Below are 20550 nucleotides of genomic sequence, written 5' to 3'. Positions count from 1 at the left end.
TTATTTATTAAATATTTTTTTTTTACTTTACTTTTAGGGGCTTCGGGGAAATATTAGGGGTCTAAACAGACCCCTGATATTTCCCTTTTAAAATAGAAAAAGAGATTGAGAACAGAGTCCTCAATCTCTTTTTCTGTATCCCCTGTTATCAATGAACAGGAATCCTCTATGAGTGTTCCTGTTCATTGATAACTTGAGAATATAGTATGTTTACTATAACAACAACTATGAATGAACAGGAGTGGATATAGATCACTCCCATCCATTCATAATTGAGGATATATTAACCATACCATATCCTCAATTATCTACAAACACTCAGCGATCACTGATCACTGAGTGTATGTAGCCTGCTCTCCTCTCTGACACATACGGTCACAGGAGGCTGAGTGAGCGGTGCGAGAGGAGAGCCCAGCCTCCTCTGACAGCGCTGTCTCCGCCCCCACACCACTCTGGCGCACTGTGATAGGAGGCTGAGCGGTGTGGGAGGAAAGACACCGGGTCGCTCACAGCGCTCTTGTCCCGCAGTGCTCGGCCGGCTGTCACTTTCTCTCCTCCCCGATGGGACGCTGAGCAGCGCACAGCGGGGAGGAAAGAAATCACGGCTGCGCCGATGTATCGGCAGGAAAATGGCACTTTCGGCATTTAGCCAAAAGTGCCATTTTTGGCCGATATTTTTTTTTCGGCGGCCGATATATCTGTGCATCCCTAGTCTCAGAAGAATTCAGAACAAAGGTCTTTTTTAATTGGATGAAGAAGTATTCTGGAGCTCCAGGGGAGAATATGATGGGGGATCCTACATTTTAGCCACAGGGATTGTGGGGGCTGTTAGAAGGTGATAAAAGTCCATGAACCCATAGCACTCCTGACCGATATGTCCTGAACCGACTGTGGGGTGTTGCGGTGTACAACGGATGGTGTAGTTACATATACAAAGCATTAATGGGGCACCGGCACTCCAAACGGTGAATAGTGCGTCTTTTATTGACAAAGTGCAGCATATCACATAAATGCAACGTTTCGGGGTCACATATCTTGCCTGAGGAAGGGGATCCTGCGTGACCCCGAAATGTTGCATTTATGTGATATGCTGCACTTTTGTCGATAAAAGATGCACTATTCACCATTTGGCGTGCCGGTGCCCCATTTATGCTTTGTTAGGAGGGATTTCCCCCCAGATTTGGAGAGATGTCCCCTTACTACCTGTTTTGTCTCTGCGACAGGAATTGAATAGAAATCTCCATTATGGAGGAAAGACAGAAAATAAATAAACCTGACATGGGAGTTAAACATTTTCTACTACTACAACTAGTTTCGGTGTTACATACACTTGAAACAAATACACTAATGGTCAATATAAATATGGTACTATATATGTGGTCTGTCTAAATAATGTAGTATACAAGAATATTCATCTGACAGACATAAAATTATCCTTTGTAAAATTCCTACTATAATAAAGAGAACACACAACATACCGGGTTGTAGCAATTTTCTCTCCTTTCTTCCAGTCCCAGAATACAATGCTATGATTATCATCCAGGCCAATGGACACTAGACATTTGCCATCAGCTGAAATACATGAGTTCAATAAATCAGATATTTGTTATACAAAAAGCCATGAATACATGCAACTTACAGTGTAAAGTATACATTATCTTATCATACTGATTAAACACATTGAGAAAGTTTTTCATTGAGAACTGTCAAAGGGAAACACATCTAGATATAAAGATTATGCCCATTGTTTCCTATAGAAACTACAGTATTTTAAAGAAGAACTCCAGGCAGCTAAAAATTGATCCCATGCACGCTATAGTGGGCCTTTAAGTCAAGTTAAATGGCAGTTTAAAATAAAAGAATGTTTCTGCGTAACCTGTTTTTAAAAAAAATCTTAAATACAGGTGACTATCTGACTGATAATTTGCAGTTCCAAGTCATCATATAACTGCAGCAAATTGCCAGGCTGCACAGTTCACTTAATTATAGTACTTTGTGTTTCTAAAACGGTTTGGTATTTGCAGTTACAATCCATGGTTACTGTCACAGGGGAGTATAATTCATTTCTATATGTATCTGTAAATATTAAAATGTATGAGCAAAGACTGCTCTTTAGGACTCTAAAGCTGGCCATACACCTCTATATTTTCTATAGGTTTTTTTTTCTATCAGCCTATGGTCAGATGGAAAAGGTGCAACAGATTCCTCCATCTACACTAAACTGTGTGGCTTCAGTATCTTGCTTGTCGGCCCCGCTGGCTCTCAAAATACCTGAACAATCTGATATGCATTGTTCAGGTATTTGACAGCCAGCGAGGCCGACTAGCAAGACAGAAGCTGAAGCTTGGCCCAGTGTGAGATCCCTCCTACCACACAGTTTAGTGTATATGGCCAGATTAAGATGAAAAAAAAAAATATGAAGCAAACTGGTTCTCTAGATTGGACCTCAATGTATGCTGGTTGTGTGTGTTTAAAGTGGACCTTGCAGCCACCTCTCCTTTAAAAATCACAATCATGTTACCAAAATGTACCTGTTAAGAAAACATTTTGAATAATACCTTCCAACCCCCCATCGACCACACCGCTGGGTGTCACTTCTAGGTAGATTCTTGGGGAATGAAGAGCAGGCAAAATCTCAAAAAACAAACACTCTAGTCAATTGCAAGAGCTTCTTCTCATGAGATTTCAGATGCTCTGTATTCCCCAGGACCTACCAGAAAGGAATGTGATGTCATCTTTGTCTAGATGACGGGGGTAAAGTAAGTAGAAATCTAACTTTTTTTTTTACAGGTACATTTTGGAACTACTAACATTAGATGATTCTTGAAGGGGGCCCAGACAGCATTTACTGCAAGGTCCGGTTTAATTTAAATCATTTATATAATATGTTTCATATTACCCTAGTTAACATTATTATTGTCATGTATTTAATATTTAACATAGCAACTAAAAAAATATTTTAAAATATACATATAAAAGATTCATCATATGCTTTAGGAGAGGTGATGTAGACAGAAAGGAACTATAAATTATACATGACAGACATGCTAAAAGGTGAAGACATTTTGCAACAGATTTATTTTCCTTGTTAACTCTGTTACACAAATGAATCTACATAAATCTCCAGCTGAAGCTCCTCTGAACCAGCCAATCTCAGATATACTCAAATCCTCCCAGTAATCTCCTTTATGTTCTTGACTGCTAAAATAACAATCACATGCTTGTGGAAATTACTAATAGTTACATTTAAACCTGTAAAAATCGAACTTGAATTGTGATTAACACTTTTTGGTAACATTTAGTTCCCTTGCTAAGACTATATTCTTCCACCATTGTATTAATTTATATAGCTGCATAAGAGACCAGGTCAAGGTTAATTGTTAGATGATGAAAAAAATTTTTTTTTTAAAAAAAGGCTAGTATAACAGTAAAGATTTCTCAGTAGATGCTCAAATAACGTTCATCCTCCTAGGACAACTGGCAAAAAACTGGAGGCATGCTGGGAGTGGGAGGGATTATACCAGGCTGGTCACTGGTTTTTTTTTTGCTTGCCAGTGTACAAATCCTCCTGTAGTCAGCAGTATAACCCAAATGTCTCTGAATCATGTGTACCTCAGTGAACAAGAATAAAGATTATTTCCTAGCTTGCACTTCATGACATGGGCTCTTTGTTAGTACCATACACCTCATTAGCGAAAGTAGCCTTCCTGTATGGTGCTTGGCCAAAACGTCAACATAATACAAATGTAGGCAATAGAATGTATAACCATTACCTGAAAAATCCAGAGCGCAGACCCCTCTCTGGTGTTGGCCTTTGAGCAGTGACAGGCATTTAAGTGTCTGAGTATCCCACACATGTATTGCTGCATCTCTTCCAATCTGAATAACACATTATAGCTATCTGTCAGTATCTTCCACTGTTCACATCTTTCCATTTACTGCAAGCATCTATTAGCTTATACAGTATTATAGAAATATTATGAATGTATTGATTACAAAGACATTGCAGTCAGAAACAAAGGCATACAAGAAATTAGTCTATTACAAGCTATACTCAATGTCACTGATTACATTTTGTTTTCTATGTGCCCTGTTAACACCATACTTGTTCAGTGGTGTGCAGAAAAATGCAGCTCAATGGACATGGTTTGAACAACCCCTTAATCTGCAATAATGTGCAAACATGCTGTGCATACTTGTGCATACTTGCACATTATGGCAAGTGCTACAGGGCAGTGGCGGAACAATCGCCATAGCGACCCAGGCGGCAGCTATGGGGCCCGGGGCACAGGGGGGCCCGGCCAGGACATCCACTGATGCTGTGCGGACCGCCTGGGTCGCTATGACATCTCAGGCTGCTGGCTGTCACTGGCGGTTGTGAGGAGGAACGCGCTGCTATTAATTACTGACAACCTGTCAGTGATGTGTGCAGCGGCGCGATCCTCCTCACAGCTGCTGCTGAGTCGGTGACAACCAGCAGCTGCAGAGGAGGTGGCTGGGCCCGTCATCGGCAGCGATGGAGGAGGTGGGGCCGAGCGATGGAGGAGGTGGGGCCGAGCGATGGAGGAGGTGGGGCCGAGCGATGGAGGAGGTGGGGCCCGGTGATGGAGGAGGCAGGGTCCAGTGACGGAGGAAGCAGGGCTCGCCAGCGACCATGGAGGAGGAGAAGGCAGACAGAGGATCGGGGCTGACAGGTAAGAGGGATTGACCAGTCCACCTGAGACCCTGCAGAGCCCACTATAGAGAGTCTATGGTGGGCTCTGCAGGGTCACTCTCAGGTGGGCTGTTTGGGATATCATGTGGGTGTAACTAGAAATCACAGGGCCCCATACAAAATGTTGCTATGGGGCCCTGTGATTTCTAGGTATGCCCCCGCTACAGGGGCTGAAACCATGAATATCACTAAGGTGTCTTTAAGGATACATTAAGGCCGGTTCACACCTGGGCGTTTTGTAGCGCGTTCGAACGCTCTGCAAAACGCTCAAACACCGAAATCCCATTATTTCCTATAGGTATGGTTCACACCTGGGCGTATTACAGGCCGTATGAACACGCTACAAAACGTCCTACGCCCAATGAAGTACAGGAGCTTCTTTGGGGCATTTTTGTCGCGCATTTCCATTGGGATACAGCCAAGTAGCCCTCGGAAACGCGCGTTTGTCGTGCGTTTTTTACCGCGAATCACGGTAAAAACACGCGACAAATGCGCATATTCGATACGCCTAGGTGTGAACCCAGCCTTAGGGTGCTTGGTATTAATAATCACCCTCATCACTGGGCTACATCGTATCTATCTATCTATCCATCTATCTAAATATTCACATGTGAATTTACAACACACACCTATTGATTTTTTAGAGACAACAAACTTAAAGTGTTTACAGTATTGGTTTATGTTAAAACATCTGAGGGTTTAATGTCACTTTAAGTTTCTTATGGGAACGTCTCTTTCACATGCTATTGTTAGATCAAGCAAGTTTTTGCATAAGATAGAACTGTATATGTGTGACTACTGTAAACCATTTGCCAAGAAAATATACATCTTTAGCTGTTCCCATTGTTTAGAGGAGCTCTGTTCAAATACTGGAGCGAAGCTTTATAGCAGATGTGTCAATAAGAATCAATAATTGCTTAAACCTTTTGACATAGCTGACGTATGTTTATAGTACTATGCTGCAGGCAGAAATGCTTCCCTTATAGAGACTGCTGTACTACCAAGTGGGATGAGCTAATAAACGAGTTGGAAAGGCTACAAACTTCTCTAAAAAATGACTTGCACCTTATGCCGAGAGGGGATCTCTACCAGGAGACAACACTTAAGCTTCACTACAAGAGAGAGAGAAAGACTGCTACAATCAAGAACCAATAATGCTGGGAGTCTGTTCGCCAAGGAAATCATGGACCAGCTATAACAGAAGCTAACTGACATTAAGTGTATCACTATCGCATACAGACTATTGCCAATGCTCATTTGCTAGGAAAGCATACATAGCATGTGCATACGAGATGCATATGCATGTTTGAAGCAATCTGTATTTCTTGTATTGTTTTCCTGTAACTGTAAGTAGTTTGCATACACATAATTCTTGTTTCATAAAAACACATATTACTGGGTTTGTCTCATTGGGTTTACTGCAAGAATTAGACAAACAGTCGAAAATAAAATGCAAAACAGTCGTTCAATCGTCACCGTTGACATGTTCATCCTAGTTTTGCTATCTTGATTGGCATGTGCATCGAGATATGTGCAGCTCAGTGTACATTTAGAAGAAAAATTGCTGGCAGGCATAAGAGTAGCTTTTATTGCAAAAGAAACATAGAGAGTCTCTACTGCAATAAAAAGCCTACCTGCTGGCAATTTTTATTTTTTAAGGTTAAAGTAGCATAAAGGTCTGGGCATTTTTTACCCTAATGCATTCTCTGCATTAGGGTAAAAACGGTTCAGCACCTTTTTTCTACCCCAGTCCCCCCTAGTCCCCTCCACACTAACATGTCAGCTGCGCTCGTCCCTGCCGCCGGTCCGAAGAGATCCTCGGTTTCCCGAACTTCCGGGTTGCAGGGGGAGGATACTGATGGCAGAGGAGCCATAGGCTCCTCTGCCATCAATCAAAGAGGGAAGGGGCGTGGCCTGCCACGGGGCTGTATGTGTCTATGGACGCACACAGCTACTGCTGAAACGAGCGGGCAGGAGCGCGCACGGGTGCCTCCATTAGAGCGATGGTGGAACCCGTGCAGGGGGCGCGGGGAAGTGTGCTGTGGGGAGCCACTAGAAAACGAGGAATTAGGAACTTTTAAAGAATAAAATCAACAGCCTCCAGCAAAGGAGGGTCTTCTTAAAGTAGAATTTTTTTTAAAAAAGTTAGGCTTTAATATCACTTTAAGCTCTACTTTAAGACCCAGTTCTCAGTTAAAGTGAAACTAAACTCTGGAGTTAAATCTTAAAAATACATTCAAGCACCTTAACAAAAATGTGTCTTATTTGTGCATCACTCAGCTGTAGATCCTCAGATAATCTCTGAATTCATGCTGACACTGTCCTTCTTTCTGGAGCGGTGGCTACTTTTGTTCCCCATGGTCCCTATGTGTGTTGTAAAGTACCCACCGCTCCAGAAGGAAGGACAGTGTCAGCATGAATCCAGAGATGATTTGAGGATCTACAGCCGAGTGATATACAAATAAGATATATTTTTATTAATAGTTAAGGTACTTGAATGTATTTTTAAGATATAACTCCTGAGTTTAGTTTCACTTTAACAAACAAGGTAATCCACCTCATTGCAATATTTCTGGATAAAAACCAAACCCCAGCATATAAAAAAACCCTCAGAAGATCACCTTACCTGTCCAGTTGCTACATAATCTTTCACTGGGTGAATGGCCAGACTGAGAATATCATCGTCATGTCCCAGGTAGAGTCTCTGGGAGTGCTGCAGCCTGTCATAAACCATAGCCACTGCTGCTACATGGTAGACCACCTCTCCTGTCTGTGTGTAAAACAGGTTGTTCCTACAGTCATAGCCTCTGTACCTGCAAGGGGGTTCCAAGACAGATGCAATAACAAAGTTAATTTGGACAAATATATAAACTAATAAAACATTTTATAATATTGTTTTGTAACCAACTGTGTGATGTCTACAGATATTTAAAAAGTTCTCTTCATCTTTCTTTATTAATTCAATACAAAAATCTTGAAGTATATATAAGGGAGCCACTTTACCTGCCAAAGGACTTGTATCTGTCCATTCAGGTTCAAATTTAGGTACTTGCACTAGTTGCATTAAAAAAAACTACATTTAAGGATTTATGTTTTATTAATTTGTCACACTAAAAACAGGCCAGATGACATACGGTAGGTCCATCTGAAAATTAGACCTAAAAATTGCCTGCTATTGAGTGCAGAGATAAACAAAATAAAGTGGGATGACAAAACCTAAAACACAAGGGAAAAAGGCAGAAAATGCAAAATTGCTTGGTGTGCCTACTTATAATAAAATGGTTAATGTTTTTGAAAAGTACAGTTTTCCATTAAAGGGAAACCACAGTATATTTTCAGTGAGCTTATTGCAGAGCTTACCTCAAGGAATCTGATTTGACTTTTATATTTATGTTTTGTCCATATTTTTGTTATTATCTTAATTATATACAGTTGTAGATTACTGATACTTAATGTTTCCAAGCAGCACCCTAACCTAAATTTGACTAAATCTACAGCAATAAGTCCCATACCTTTTCATGTTCAAAAACAGTAAACCTTGAAGATTATGTAATAATGTAACTAACTCAATAACAAGGTTTGGTTCCAATATAGAACACTCAAGAGGTTTAAGAAGTTTTACACCAATAAATGCATGTCATCTGAAATCAACATTTGACTTTGACAATTGCACTTTATCCTTTATTTTACAAAGCTATTTCAGTCTCTACCGTCTGGAATGATATGATAATTATGATGATGTGATAGTGGATTAGGGGAATCACTTTCACAACGGGCTGGTTAAATATGTTCCCGTGATCATTTGATAGAAAAGCCTGTCGTGTGAATGTGTGACAGTAATGTGAATTAAAACTGAAGCGTGTGGAAAAAATTACAGGAAAGCAAAGCAATTACTGAAATGGCACAAAAAAGTGCCCATCACTGTTTAAAGTAGACCCATAAAAATACAAAATGGTACTTCTAATAATTACTATGGCCTGAATAAAAGCTGAAGTGAAATATTAAGTTCCTTTCAGGCATATGTTTTGTAAGGAATGTCCATAAAAATTCTGCCCTTGCTTCCCTGCATATGAATCCTGACCTGATATAGTATAGATTCCCAAAGTGAACCAAAACTCAGAAGTGAAGGTTTGCTATGTAATAGGAAAAATGTAGTAAAGTTAATTGTAGCTACGTAATACCTTGAAAAAGTTTACTACATGCAATCATTGTGTTTATATAAGGCTTGACGAGCTATTGTAGATCACAGATTTCCAGATGTAATGTCAGAAATGTGATCTGAGATTCTAATTTTACTGCTGTATATGCCTCTGTATTCGCAGAGGAGGACATGAACCCCCCTGTGTTGTCATTTGCATAATATGTTGTGTACAACCCTTCCATTTAAAAATTCCAAACTTCTTACATATTTACATATCGTGCAAGAACTACATTTATACATACCTCTTGTATGACAACAAACTGGGCATTCTTTTAGAAAATGGCTATAAACCAACTGTTCTTCAACTGACCTTGGACATCTATAGGTAATTGATGCTACCAGTGTCACGACTTTAGATATAATAGGGTCTCTCTGCAGCTAATGCCAGTGTTCTCTTAGGATCGTATTTATTTGTAAAACACAACATAAGAATAACTTGCGATAAATTGGATAGAAGAATCTTCATGTCCAAGAGAAGGTCTCCAAGAGACCTAATTATATCTTATCTTTTCAGTCCGTTTGTAGACCTGTGTTAGAGTTTTGTCTTTGTAGCCCTTTCTTTGAATCTCAAGAGTAATTTCTAAAGTATGGTATACACCGTTATATTTTTTTCATTCCAGCTGCAGGTTAAAAGGAAAAAATATAACAGATTCCTCCATCCATGTTAAAAGTGGATGGACAAATTTCCAGATGTGATCTTTGTATTGTGTCAGACTACCTGAACAGTGCTTGCAGGTGATAGGCTAAAGCACCATTCGGCCGACAACTTTTCAACATGTTCCTTCGCCAAAAGTCAATCTAATGATCTACTTCTGTCGAGGGTATAGGGTCACCGACGGAGTGAATTTCGACTGATTCGCTCCATGTGTACCCAGCTTTAGATTACTGCTCAAAAATTGTGTCTTTTGTTCAATTTCTTGAGATTCACTGATATTGACCCACAGGAATCCCTTTGATTAAATTGGGTGGGTGAAAGCTCCCAGAATTTAAAAATCCACAGTGGGTTTCCAAAACAAAGAAGTCATCAATGACTTATCAGTTTTGTTCATCAAGCAGATATCCAAGAAGGTAATTTGACTATGATGAAAGGTCAAGGTAAAGCTGAGATTATGCTCATTTGAATTCAAAGCTTGACACAAATTCCTGTAGAAGCCCTACTGCTCCTGTCCATAACTGGACCCAAAGCATTAATACATTATTTAAAACATAGATTAAAAAAACATTTGTGAGGGTGTGAAGACTACACTAAATTGAAAGCAACTAGTGTAAGTAAATGAATTTGGCTTGATATTGGCCTCCCGTAATTCCTTATACAGCAGAACTCTAGGAGAGGGAAGCCTAGCACTCGGAGCATTTGATCAAGCTCTGTTGTATGCACATGTGTTGACAAGGAATATGATGACAGGCAGAAAGAGCAGAGTAAGCACAGTGATGACATCCACAATGTGTTGCAGATCTATCATTGTCTAATAGGTAAGCTGGGAAGTGTCCTTGAACAAGCTTTTGAACTTATGTGAGTTTTTTCAGTATGACACAATATCGAGGATCTCCTTGGAGTATGCTTTGCTTTAGTCGAGGGATGGTTTGAACAGAATTATATGTGCGGTTTTATCTCTATGTAATAATAAAGAATATATTTTTTATTCCCACTATATGAGTCTGTATTTGAGTGATGTAAAATACCTTAAAAGCCCCAATTGTTTCTCACTATATAATCGGGGTGAGGTATTATTACGGCCCGAACAGTTATGCCCAAATTTCTTCTTTAATGGATAACAAGACTGGCGGGACAGAATTACAGATGCTTTGTCAATTATGATAGCCCCCATATATGTAACTGTGTATTTACTTGCTTGCCTTGAATTCTGTTCTAAGGTGGAATTTATTGTTGGGGTGCCTGAAACTGAATTCAGATTACTCCAAAGCTTGACAACAACGGTCATGTCAAGAAAGCCCCACTGAAATCTAGGATTTCAGTAAAAACTTACCCATGTACAAACTTTAATTTCAAGCTTTCTTCTGGGGCTTTTTCTCGCTTAAGGGAAGGTAAATTATTTTGTTTTTCTTTATTTTGCTGCTTGAGCTGAGGTAGATCTTCTTTGTAAACCTTAAAACATGAATTTCAGAAACGGATGGTCATTTTCTTAAACATATACACATTTATACATAAAAAGTTTTACTAGAGAGTTGCTGCTTTTTTAAATATCCCTTCTTTATAATGAACAAGGTTTTAAAAGGACATCAGTCCCTGTCTCTGATACTACACATTCATAGTCACATAGGGGCTATCCATAGTTTTTAAAGGAGAAATAGCGTGTGACCTGCACCCACTCTCACTGATTTGTATGGGGTATCCTATACAGATACACACAGGCCTAGTTTCCTGCAATTATGTGAAGTTGTTACACTGGGGCAAAACTTTAGCAAACCACAAGGGAGAAAAAGAAGTCACTTGCTTACAATACACATGCTGTACTGGTTGTATAATCAACTAAAAGCAACCACTTTAAGAATCTCTTTCATATGAGCAGTGAGGCAGAGAGTTGAAGCCAATAGTATCTACTGCATTGCAATATGCTGTTAATTTAACACATTTCAGACACCAAGAGAAGGAGCAGAAGGTATTTAGGCAGCTAACGGCGGGCTTAGAGTGTAGTTCCCCGTTTGCAGCCAAATTTGGCTAACACCTATTTTATGTTTGTTATGTTCCCATTTACATTGCATAAGTAAAAAAAAAATAAAAAAATGTATCCTTACATTTTCAAGTGCTTTATACTTGTTTAAAACTCCTGCCTAGCTTTCCCCCTATGAAATGTTAAAAGAGGGGTCATGGAACGTTATATGTACTCTAACTAGCCCTGTCTTTACCTTGCTGGCAGATTTCATTATCAGTTGTAAAATAGATATGAACAGCCTGTCCCAAGGAAGGGTTAAAGAATCATTGGGGGGTATTTATGAACATGTTTGCCACAAAATCTTTAGGCGCAAAGATCTTTTTTTAAGCGTTCTTGTGACATACTAATGTTTGGGACTCACTGCACATGTTTTGCAACATTTCACATCATTTCTCAATTGTGCATTAACTGCGTCCAGCATTTGCAAAATAAAAACTCTCCAAACCGATGCATATTCTAAAAGTTCCTAAAGTATCGCAAAGATAATTCAGCTTCATTTCTTCAAGTCAGCTGAGCACTTCAGGGCTATTCAGCTATCTTCCAGGAGGTTCCCTGCAAACTTGCAACAACTTAGAGACAATTCTTCTTAAGAAGGTATTTAGGAATGAAACATAAACTAGGATAATTAATTTGTCACTATATGCAACAGTTTACAAATCCGCTGATCAAGCGACCAAAATGATACATTTCGCCTACAGTATATTAGTGAGCAGAAACTGAGTGTCCCTCAGTCTCAAACTGCTCAGAGTAGCATGGAATCTGCACAAAGGCCTTCACCAATATTTTACCATCTTATTTTAAATTGTATTGTAACTGTAAAGTTACAGTTAAATTGTATATTGTAAAGTGCTGCACAAACTGTTGGCGCTATATAAATCCTGTATAATAATAATTCTTAAAATCATTTTTAGGTATGCTGTGTGAATGGGAACACAAAAAAATCTATAGTGGGATTTCTCAAAAGTGAAATACACTTTAAGCATTGGAAGCACCTTACCAAAAAATTACACAGGAGGCTGCACATTAGAAGGTTGTAAATAGTGGTGTCAGCCTCTGGTTATTTAGTGCAGTAGGAGTGTGTTAGTCATGAGAATAGCAATACAGAATTCCAAACACACAGATATTTATATTTTAACTGTGTGTTCAGCTGATCTAAATTATTTAGGACCACTTTAATGGATTAAAGTAGGGATGCACCGATACCAGTTCAGATACCAGTGCCGATACTTGGCATTTTCATGAGAACTAATTTGCGGTTTGCAGCGGTTGCAGCTGGGACCTGGCTCTGGTGCTCCACCACTGTCCTGAAATCATTAGTCTGTATTGTTTTAGAAAAACTGTCACATGACAATAAACAAAAATGTATCAGTACTCGTACTTGCAAAAATGGTATCGGTGCATCTCTTATATATATTTATAAAAACAAAATCATACATTATAACAGAGATATACAAATCCCAGAAGCTCCGTATGCTCCTTACAAATGACAGCTGCCTCCTAACTTTTGAGTTTTTCTCTAGTCTAGTCTTGGAGTTCGAAAAGTATCTGTATTTGTACTTGTACCGAGTACGGTACTGGGTATCTGAACATCCCTAGATTAAAGTGAACCTAAATAATTGGGAAGGTAGGCTTGGGGCAGTGAAGTTATCAAACACTTAACTCTGGCCTACAAAAAGTAGGTCACATTGAACGCCACTTCCTGGAGCTGCTACAATTGCTTGTACTGGGATAACAACGTCAGCAGAGACTTCATTGAAAGAGTATGTGGACTAAGCTTACGTTGGGCCTCAATGCAAAGTTGGTTCAGGACTCATGATCTAATATGCCGACTTTAGGAGCATCACCTGATCCTAAAGCATCACCTGATCCTCACATCACTACAATTTTTATCAGCAGTGGACTGTTAACTGTTGCCTACCACTTATTTGCACTGTACTCCTGAATTCTCACCTACACCACATTGTAACAATTGCTGGGGGACATAGCTGTAAAGCAGGAAGCCTGTTTTTTAGTAGACTCCGGTGAGCAGCGAGTGAAAGGCGTCAGTTCGAGTTAAGATAAATTGGTGCCTGGGTGCACTTGATGGAAGCCATTAGTACGCTCTATACAATCTTTCTGTCAATTGAGAGAAGCATACAATAAATGAGCTGCCACTGCAGTTATGAATGGCTGCTCTCCGAAGAGAAAATGAATAACTAAGCTTTTACTTTAATTAAAATGCTGAATGTTTCCATCAGATAACGCCAGAAATACAGAAACAGGCTTAGAATATACAAAGAAGGCTATGCCGGCAAAGGAAAGAAAATAAATTATATAATTGACACGCATTGTTATTCTGGGCGTATTAAGCCTTTTGTCCTTCAGATGACTGTGTTTGCATTAAATATTTATAAAACATCTATAAATACTTATTAAGAACATTAATGTTTATGTGCTAATAGTAGTTATTTGAAGCAATAAAGCCATTTAATGAACTACAGGAGACTCAACCCTTTAACGGCTACAAGCTTGTTTATCATAACGCAAAAAACTTACAGAGCTGTGAAAACCCAATAACTTTCACCTAAAAATTAGTTCAAGAAGTATTTTTTTTTTTCAATAATCAATCCAGATCAAACAAATATACATAGCCCAGCAAAGTATTTCTTCACATTTTTCCCCAAACACTTAAGAGTCATGTTTTAGAACAGCTGACTTCAACTTTCTCAGCTTGGCTTACCTAAACTTCCTGTCCAGTACAGGACCACAAGGGACAGAGCAGACTCTAGCTACTAGCTAAGACAAGGGAGGAGACGAGAGCAGGGAAGTGGATTGCCTTGCTGTGTCTGCGTGTTTGTAGATGTTGTGCCTGAGGAAGTAGATCCTTCGAGACCCCAAAACATTGCACTTGTGTGATATGCTGCATCTACATCAGTGAATAGATGCATTTGAACTGCAGTTGGAGTGCTGGGGTGGCTCCATAGGACCCTGCAAGGGAAAGGAGCCATCCTAAAACATGATATCAGGGCCAGTGCTCAGGGGATTAGCTGATTCTTCAGGAAACTTGCTGATCCAGGCAGTAAGTTTGCATATCTCTACTGCTTGCATCGACCTTCATGGTAAACATGGACAATAAAACAAGAGGAGTATGGATAAGCAGGCAGCCCATCTCATCACACATCTGCACACAAATGTGCTCTATGGGATGTTATGTCTTCTGTCCCATGTTCCATCTGTATTGTGTTTACTGTAAATGCAGATGGTAGACACACATGGGTTGATTTACTAAAGGCAAATAGTATGTTCACCTTTCCAAGGGAATTCACACTTTGCAGGGGACGTTTTCCCTTAGTTTAGTGAATGAGGTGAAACTCTGCTGGCTTCTATCATCCAATCACGTGCAAGTAATTTTTTTTTCTCCTTGCACGTGATTGGTATTCTTTGCAAAGAGAAATTTCACCACATTCACCAAGCTAAAGGAAACTTCCCCTGCAAAATGTAAATCCCCTTACAAAGTGAACAGCCTATTTGCCTTTTGTAAGTGAACCCCACAGTCTTCACCTAAATTACCAGCGCTTTCCAGCTGCTGTGCCATTACAAAGCCTAATGATGGTTTTATACAGCCCTGATGAACAATCCATGCACAACTAGGAAGAGAATAACAGCCATGTTATGGCCTTGTAAAAGGGTCAGAGACACAAACTAGTGAGGGGAAAATTCACCACTTTAGTTACCATAAGAAAAGCTGGCAAGTGGTGCAACCTACCGCTTATCCAAAACTGAGATTACAAATGTCTAACTTGAAAATTCACAAAACTCCTTCCCTCACTTTACAAAGATTTCTTGTTGCATCTCCAGTACAGGATGTTATGGTAAATCTCCCTAATGGGACACAGGCAGCAAAAAATAAAATGACAAGGGTTTAAACCCTAATGTTTGGTCTATAAATACTTTAAATACATTTAATACATATGTAGGAGAAGAGTAACATCTTGTTCTATGGAAAAAAATATCAGATGTTCACCAGTTGGAATTTACTACTTACCTGGCGATCATAATTGATTTGAGTTTCCTGTTCAATGTCTGAGTCTAGTTCGGGCACATCGGATAGATCTGAATCAGATTCTTCACTGCAGGAATCGATAATCCCCTCTGAGAAGGACAAATGAACAAAGTCAGCTGTGTGTTACCTTCTATACACCTCAGACAATATCCTAAAACGTTTTTATAGTTCTGATTGCATTACTAGAGTATTCTGAAGGCTCATGTAAGCAATGCCAGTGTTCACTATAGCTTGGGGACATTTTACAACACATTGAAAGATTCCGTCAACCGCTGCATTATTAATCCAATATCTCCAAGAACCATCTTTGGAAAGTGCTTCTCCAAATTTAAAGTTCATGCCAAACATTTTTTTTCTTAGTTTTAGAGATTTGGGTTTTAGGTATTAATTGTCATAGTGTCCTCTTTTTAAATATTTCTCCTTATTTCCTGCCCCGATGATGGAAAATGAGTAAAGAATCTGTCCAATTGGGACACAACAGCATAAAAAACATTATTACATAAAGCGTGGAATAGTAAAAGATGTGTCAGGTTTCTCATGCTGATCCCATTTGGAGAGATTACTCCTCACTTCCTGTCCCAGTGTCACCTGTTACCAGAATAAGGAGAAATCTCTACACAAAGGACAAAGCAATAAAACCTTGATAGAATGCTAACCTTTAAGGATTTGATCAAGAACAAAACAAACAACATTTAGAGAAAAAGTTAAACAGGACAGGTTTGGTGGTGCAGTGGATTGGAGATAGAGGATAGATGCCCCATCTCATTATCAAGCACTGCTCTGCCTATGCATGGCCACATTCAGTATGGAAGGAATTAGTTTTGCTATCTGCATTCCCTTTGTGGACGTTCCCTATCTCCCTTACTTCCTGTCACAGTTGCTGCTCAGACTGGAAGTGAAGTACAATCTCCCCAGCAGAAACCTAGTATTTAGAATATGACCAAGGTTCTTATTGGATGGCGTGCCACTTTAAACCATTAGTGTGGTACCTGCTTTATGGTCACACCTTATAAGAATTCTAAAGAGCGCTCGGAAACCTAGAAAACAAGAATGTAATGCAGCACTGAAGTAAAACTATTGTACTAATAACATCCTGGATATATGCCAGCTGACTATGTTTCCAGGTTGCTGAGCTAGACAATATGCAGATACTGGAGGCTATAAGCCTACTGAAGGGAAGTAATGCAATCCCTCAAATGTACGTTGTTCAAGTTATAAAAATAGAAGCACTAGCTGTGAATTTGCTTCATCTTAGGCAGAATGGGCACAGTTAAATAATGACATAAGCAGCCCCTGATCTAGACACAGACTACAAATAGGCACATGCAGGAACTGGTACTCTTCTTAGCTGTCAGCAGCAAAGCTTGCCCCTTCGCCTTATACCATATACCCCAAGGTGTGACAGTTTTCTGCGCCTGCCTGGACAGGACTGGGGAAATAAATGGGATGGGCTTTGTGGTAAGAGGTGTGGCTTCTTAGCATAAATTAATTAATTTCTCCAATGTTAGGGCACATTTTATGACGTATATTGATTTTGTTCACTATGGAAAACCAGAGTAAATGTTGAAGACCCTGGGATATAAAGGGGTCTATTTAATAATGTTATCACACAAGATTCATTTAACGTTCACCCAGAATTCATGCTGTTTTCTAATGTGTGAATCCTGGGTGAAAATTGTGTGAATCTTGCATGAAGACACCGATAAACTGATCCCAAAGCGTCATGTCAAATAAACTTTAATTCTGTGTATCATGGAAGTAAAGTTCAGGTCACAAGACCACTTTCATATACGAGGATGAAAGTGATATGTATGCAAACATTCCGCTACTAGGAGTCCACGGCTGTAGAATGCATAACTACCTTTCAAATGTAAAATCTTTTCAGTTATGCTGATACAGTAGAAACAGAAGATAGATAACATTTTCAAATTTGATTACCCCACATATTCATGGTGTAAGATGAAACATGGTCAGATCATAAAACCCCCATCCTCATCTCATCCCCCCACTTTCCTGAATCATGGGATTCTTCTCCCAGCATGACTGGTGTGGATTTTTCCCACACAGCTGCATCATTCATTCACAGAAGCTTTGACAGGACCTGTGAATGAAGAAACTACATCTCATCAGCCACTGCAGCAGAAGGACTTATAGTTAGGGATACACCGATACCGTTTCTAGTATCGGTATCGGTGCCGAGTTTTTGGACGAGTATTCGTACTGGCCCAAATGCTCCGATGGCTAGCCCGATACTTCCGGTATCAGGAAGCCGCTAATCAGGAAGCCAGGCGCCATGTAATGACGCAACGCCCGGCTTTCTGATTGGCCAGAAAGCCGGCTCCATGCTTCCTCATCACCTAGTGACGGGAAGTCGGGTGGTGAGTCTTTACACGCTGCCCGGCTTCCTGAATGGGACTTCCGGTACTCAGCATTAGGTATCGGTGAGTACCGAAGAAATATCAGTACTCGTACTCGATAACGAAATACCGGTATCAATGCATCCCTACTTATAGTTCTCAATGGAATACAAGTGATGTTACATCCATGTTACTGAATGTTCATATGGAGATACGGTGATGGAAAGGGGGAAGACTCTGTAGGAGCCAGAGCATTACACCCGTCACCCATTGATCACAGTTGCAATGCAAAGCAAAAAAATAATAAAAGTAATTTTTTTCTTTTATGAAGTGTGCATTTATTATTTTCTTTCTGCAAGGTGGAATTTGCCTTTAATACTATACTTTTTATGAATATTTTTCTAAGCCAAAAACAAGAAAATTTAATTGTAACACTTAAAAGAGAAATCATGTATAAACATTATTGCTTGTTTATTTAATTGGATGCAGCTCACTAAAGAACAGCAGCTGACCCTCAAAAGACAACGGCTAGGCCCTTCTAGTCATATTCTAAATATATCATTTATGAGTGCCCGTCCATATGTCATGACTTTCATTAACTCTGTTTCATTTACCGGCTCTTTCTCTTTAGATCTTGTCAACTCAGAAAAAAATATTAAAATTATTGCTTAATTGTAACCCAACACTTTGTGATTTAATTCGTCTGGCGATGCAGCAGTGCCGTCCGTCCGTTTTTCTACTACGGGCGGACGGCAAGAGGTTAAAAAAAGTTGTAAAAACAATGTAATACAAGTATTCTGGGTGGCGTTGTTAGTTAATGGAGATAAAAGGAAAACTATAATGATTGAGGGTCAATTTTATTATTTTTTATAGTTTATACATTTTTAAACTTATGTTGTATATCTTGTTTTTGCTCTTTCTTCCTTTCTTTCTCTCATATATATGCACAATTTTTGATTTATAAATAAACATTTATAAAAAAGGGGAAATATTTTCAAGAGCCCTTTAAACAGAAAGCACAGTAGTAGCTTCCTGGCTGACATTGATTAAGACTTTGGACTGATAATGTTCACTGGTCATTCAGTTCTGTGCAAAAAATTCAACATAAGCTACTGATTTCAGTAAACAGGTTTTTTTCAAAATGTGGTAAAGAAAGACCAGAATTTGACTGAGCATAGAACTCCACCTGCTGACTGCTTAAAAAGACTACATACAGGGTTATTCACAAAAGGGTGAAGAGTTTGGAGAAGGCAGGAGAAGTGAACAATCTAGGACAAAATTGCTGATTTGGAAAAAGTCTCCAATTCAGCTCACTTTCCAGTTCAGCAATGTTGTCCTAGATTGTTCAATTCTCCTGCATCCTCCAAACTCTTCACCCTTTTGTGAATAACCCTGATAATGTTCATATGAAACAACCCACAGTGCCCGATATTGAGCAGTGATCAGTATCTGTAGAGATTCCTTGCACCCCTGTCTTCAAAAACACACAAAAATATATGTGGCAGTGTGAACTTTCACCTGAGAAATCAATGGTAACAAATGAGTACTCACTATTTACTGTGGTACCGCTCAATGGATTGCCACTGTTACCTTCTCAGCTTGAAGGTACTCACTTTCTCAAGGTCTGCTCCTCTCAAACACTCTAATGCAGATAACATGGAGCCGCACAACGCTTCCGTAAACTAAAAGCAAACTTTATTATTCCCACACAACTACAGACACTCCACCCGGCTCCTCTCGCTGAAACATTTTGCCTCCTATGATTAAGACACAGCACACGGGGTGACGTGTCAAAGAGATAAGCTGGTTGAAGGGTCTGTAAATGCATTGGGACAATAAAGTTTGTTTTTAGCTTTATAAAAGCAATGTGTGGCTTTATAAGTAGCTCCTGTGTAAGCATCCGTGCGTGCTCGTGCCCGCAGTAACTGTGTGCGTCCATAGACACTCACAACCCTGTGGCAGGCCATGCCCCTCCTCTCCGCCCATCAGTTTGATTGATTGCAGAAGAAGCCTATGGCTTCCCCCGCAACCAGGAAGAATTAGGTACAGAGGATTGCTTCGTGACCAGCAGCGGTGATGAGCGGTGGTGACAAGTGAGTGTGGGGGGAACGGGGGAGAGACAAAGGTACTAGCCAGTTCTTATCCTAATGCACAGAATGCATTAAAGTAAAAAACGCCCAGACTTTAATACTACTTTAATATTATTACCACTATTTGGATAGCACCAACACTGCACTTATTTATTAATTATTTATTACAGGTATTTATATAGCGTAGACAATTTAAGCAGTGCTTTACAGTGCACATTCACATCAATTCCTGCACTCAAGGAGCTTACAATCTAAGGCCCGTATCTCACATACAGTACATACAGGGCCAATTTAGACTGAATTTAGACACTGCATTAGAAGAATATTGCTTTTGTTATCTGGCATTTGGTGATTGGCACTTCCGGTCTCGCCACCTCAGATAAAAGCTTTTAAAGAAAGAATTTGTCACTTTTTCATCTTTTTATGCATGTCTTCCACCCACACAATGTACTACTATTACAGCAAAATCCC

The 20550-nt window shown here is 39.6% G+C and overlaps 1 protein-coding gene across 1 annotated transcript in view; it reads right to left on the bottom strand.

Annotated features, from left to right (window-relative positions):
* EML6 (echinoderm microtubule associated protein like 6) overlaps positions 1–20550 on the bottom strand; it is a 123597-nt gene that overhangs the window by 55992 nt on the left and 47055 nt on the right. The window contains exons 12-16 of the mRNA XM_018564317.1: positions 15615–15721; positions 10904–11022; positions 7341–7527; positions 3774–3879; positions 1479–1572 (exon numbers count right to left, since the gene is read on the bottom strand). Coding sequence (XP_018419819.1) covers positions 1479–1572; positions 3774–3879; positions 7341–7527; positions 10904–11022; positions 15615–15721 — 613 coding nt within the window. The remainder of the gene's footprint in view (positions 1–1478; positions 1573–3773; positions 3880–7340; positions 7528–10903; positions 11023–15614; positions 15722–20550) is intronic.

Source organism: Nanorana parkeri, unplaced genomic scaffold (genome assembly GCF_000935625.1).
Source record: "Nanorana parkeri isolate BGI_ZX_2015 unplaced genomic scaffold, ASM93562v1 scaffold744, whole genome shotgun sequence".
NCBI lineage: Eukaryota > Metazoa > Chordata > Amphibia > Anura > Dicroglossidae > Nanorana > Nanorana parkeri.
This window is presented reverse-complemented; position numbering and strand designations above follow the sequence as displayed.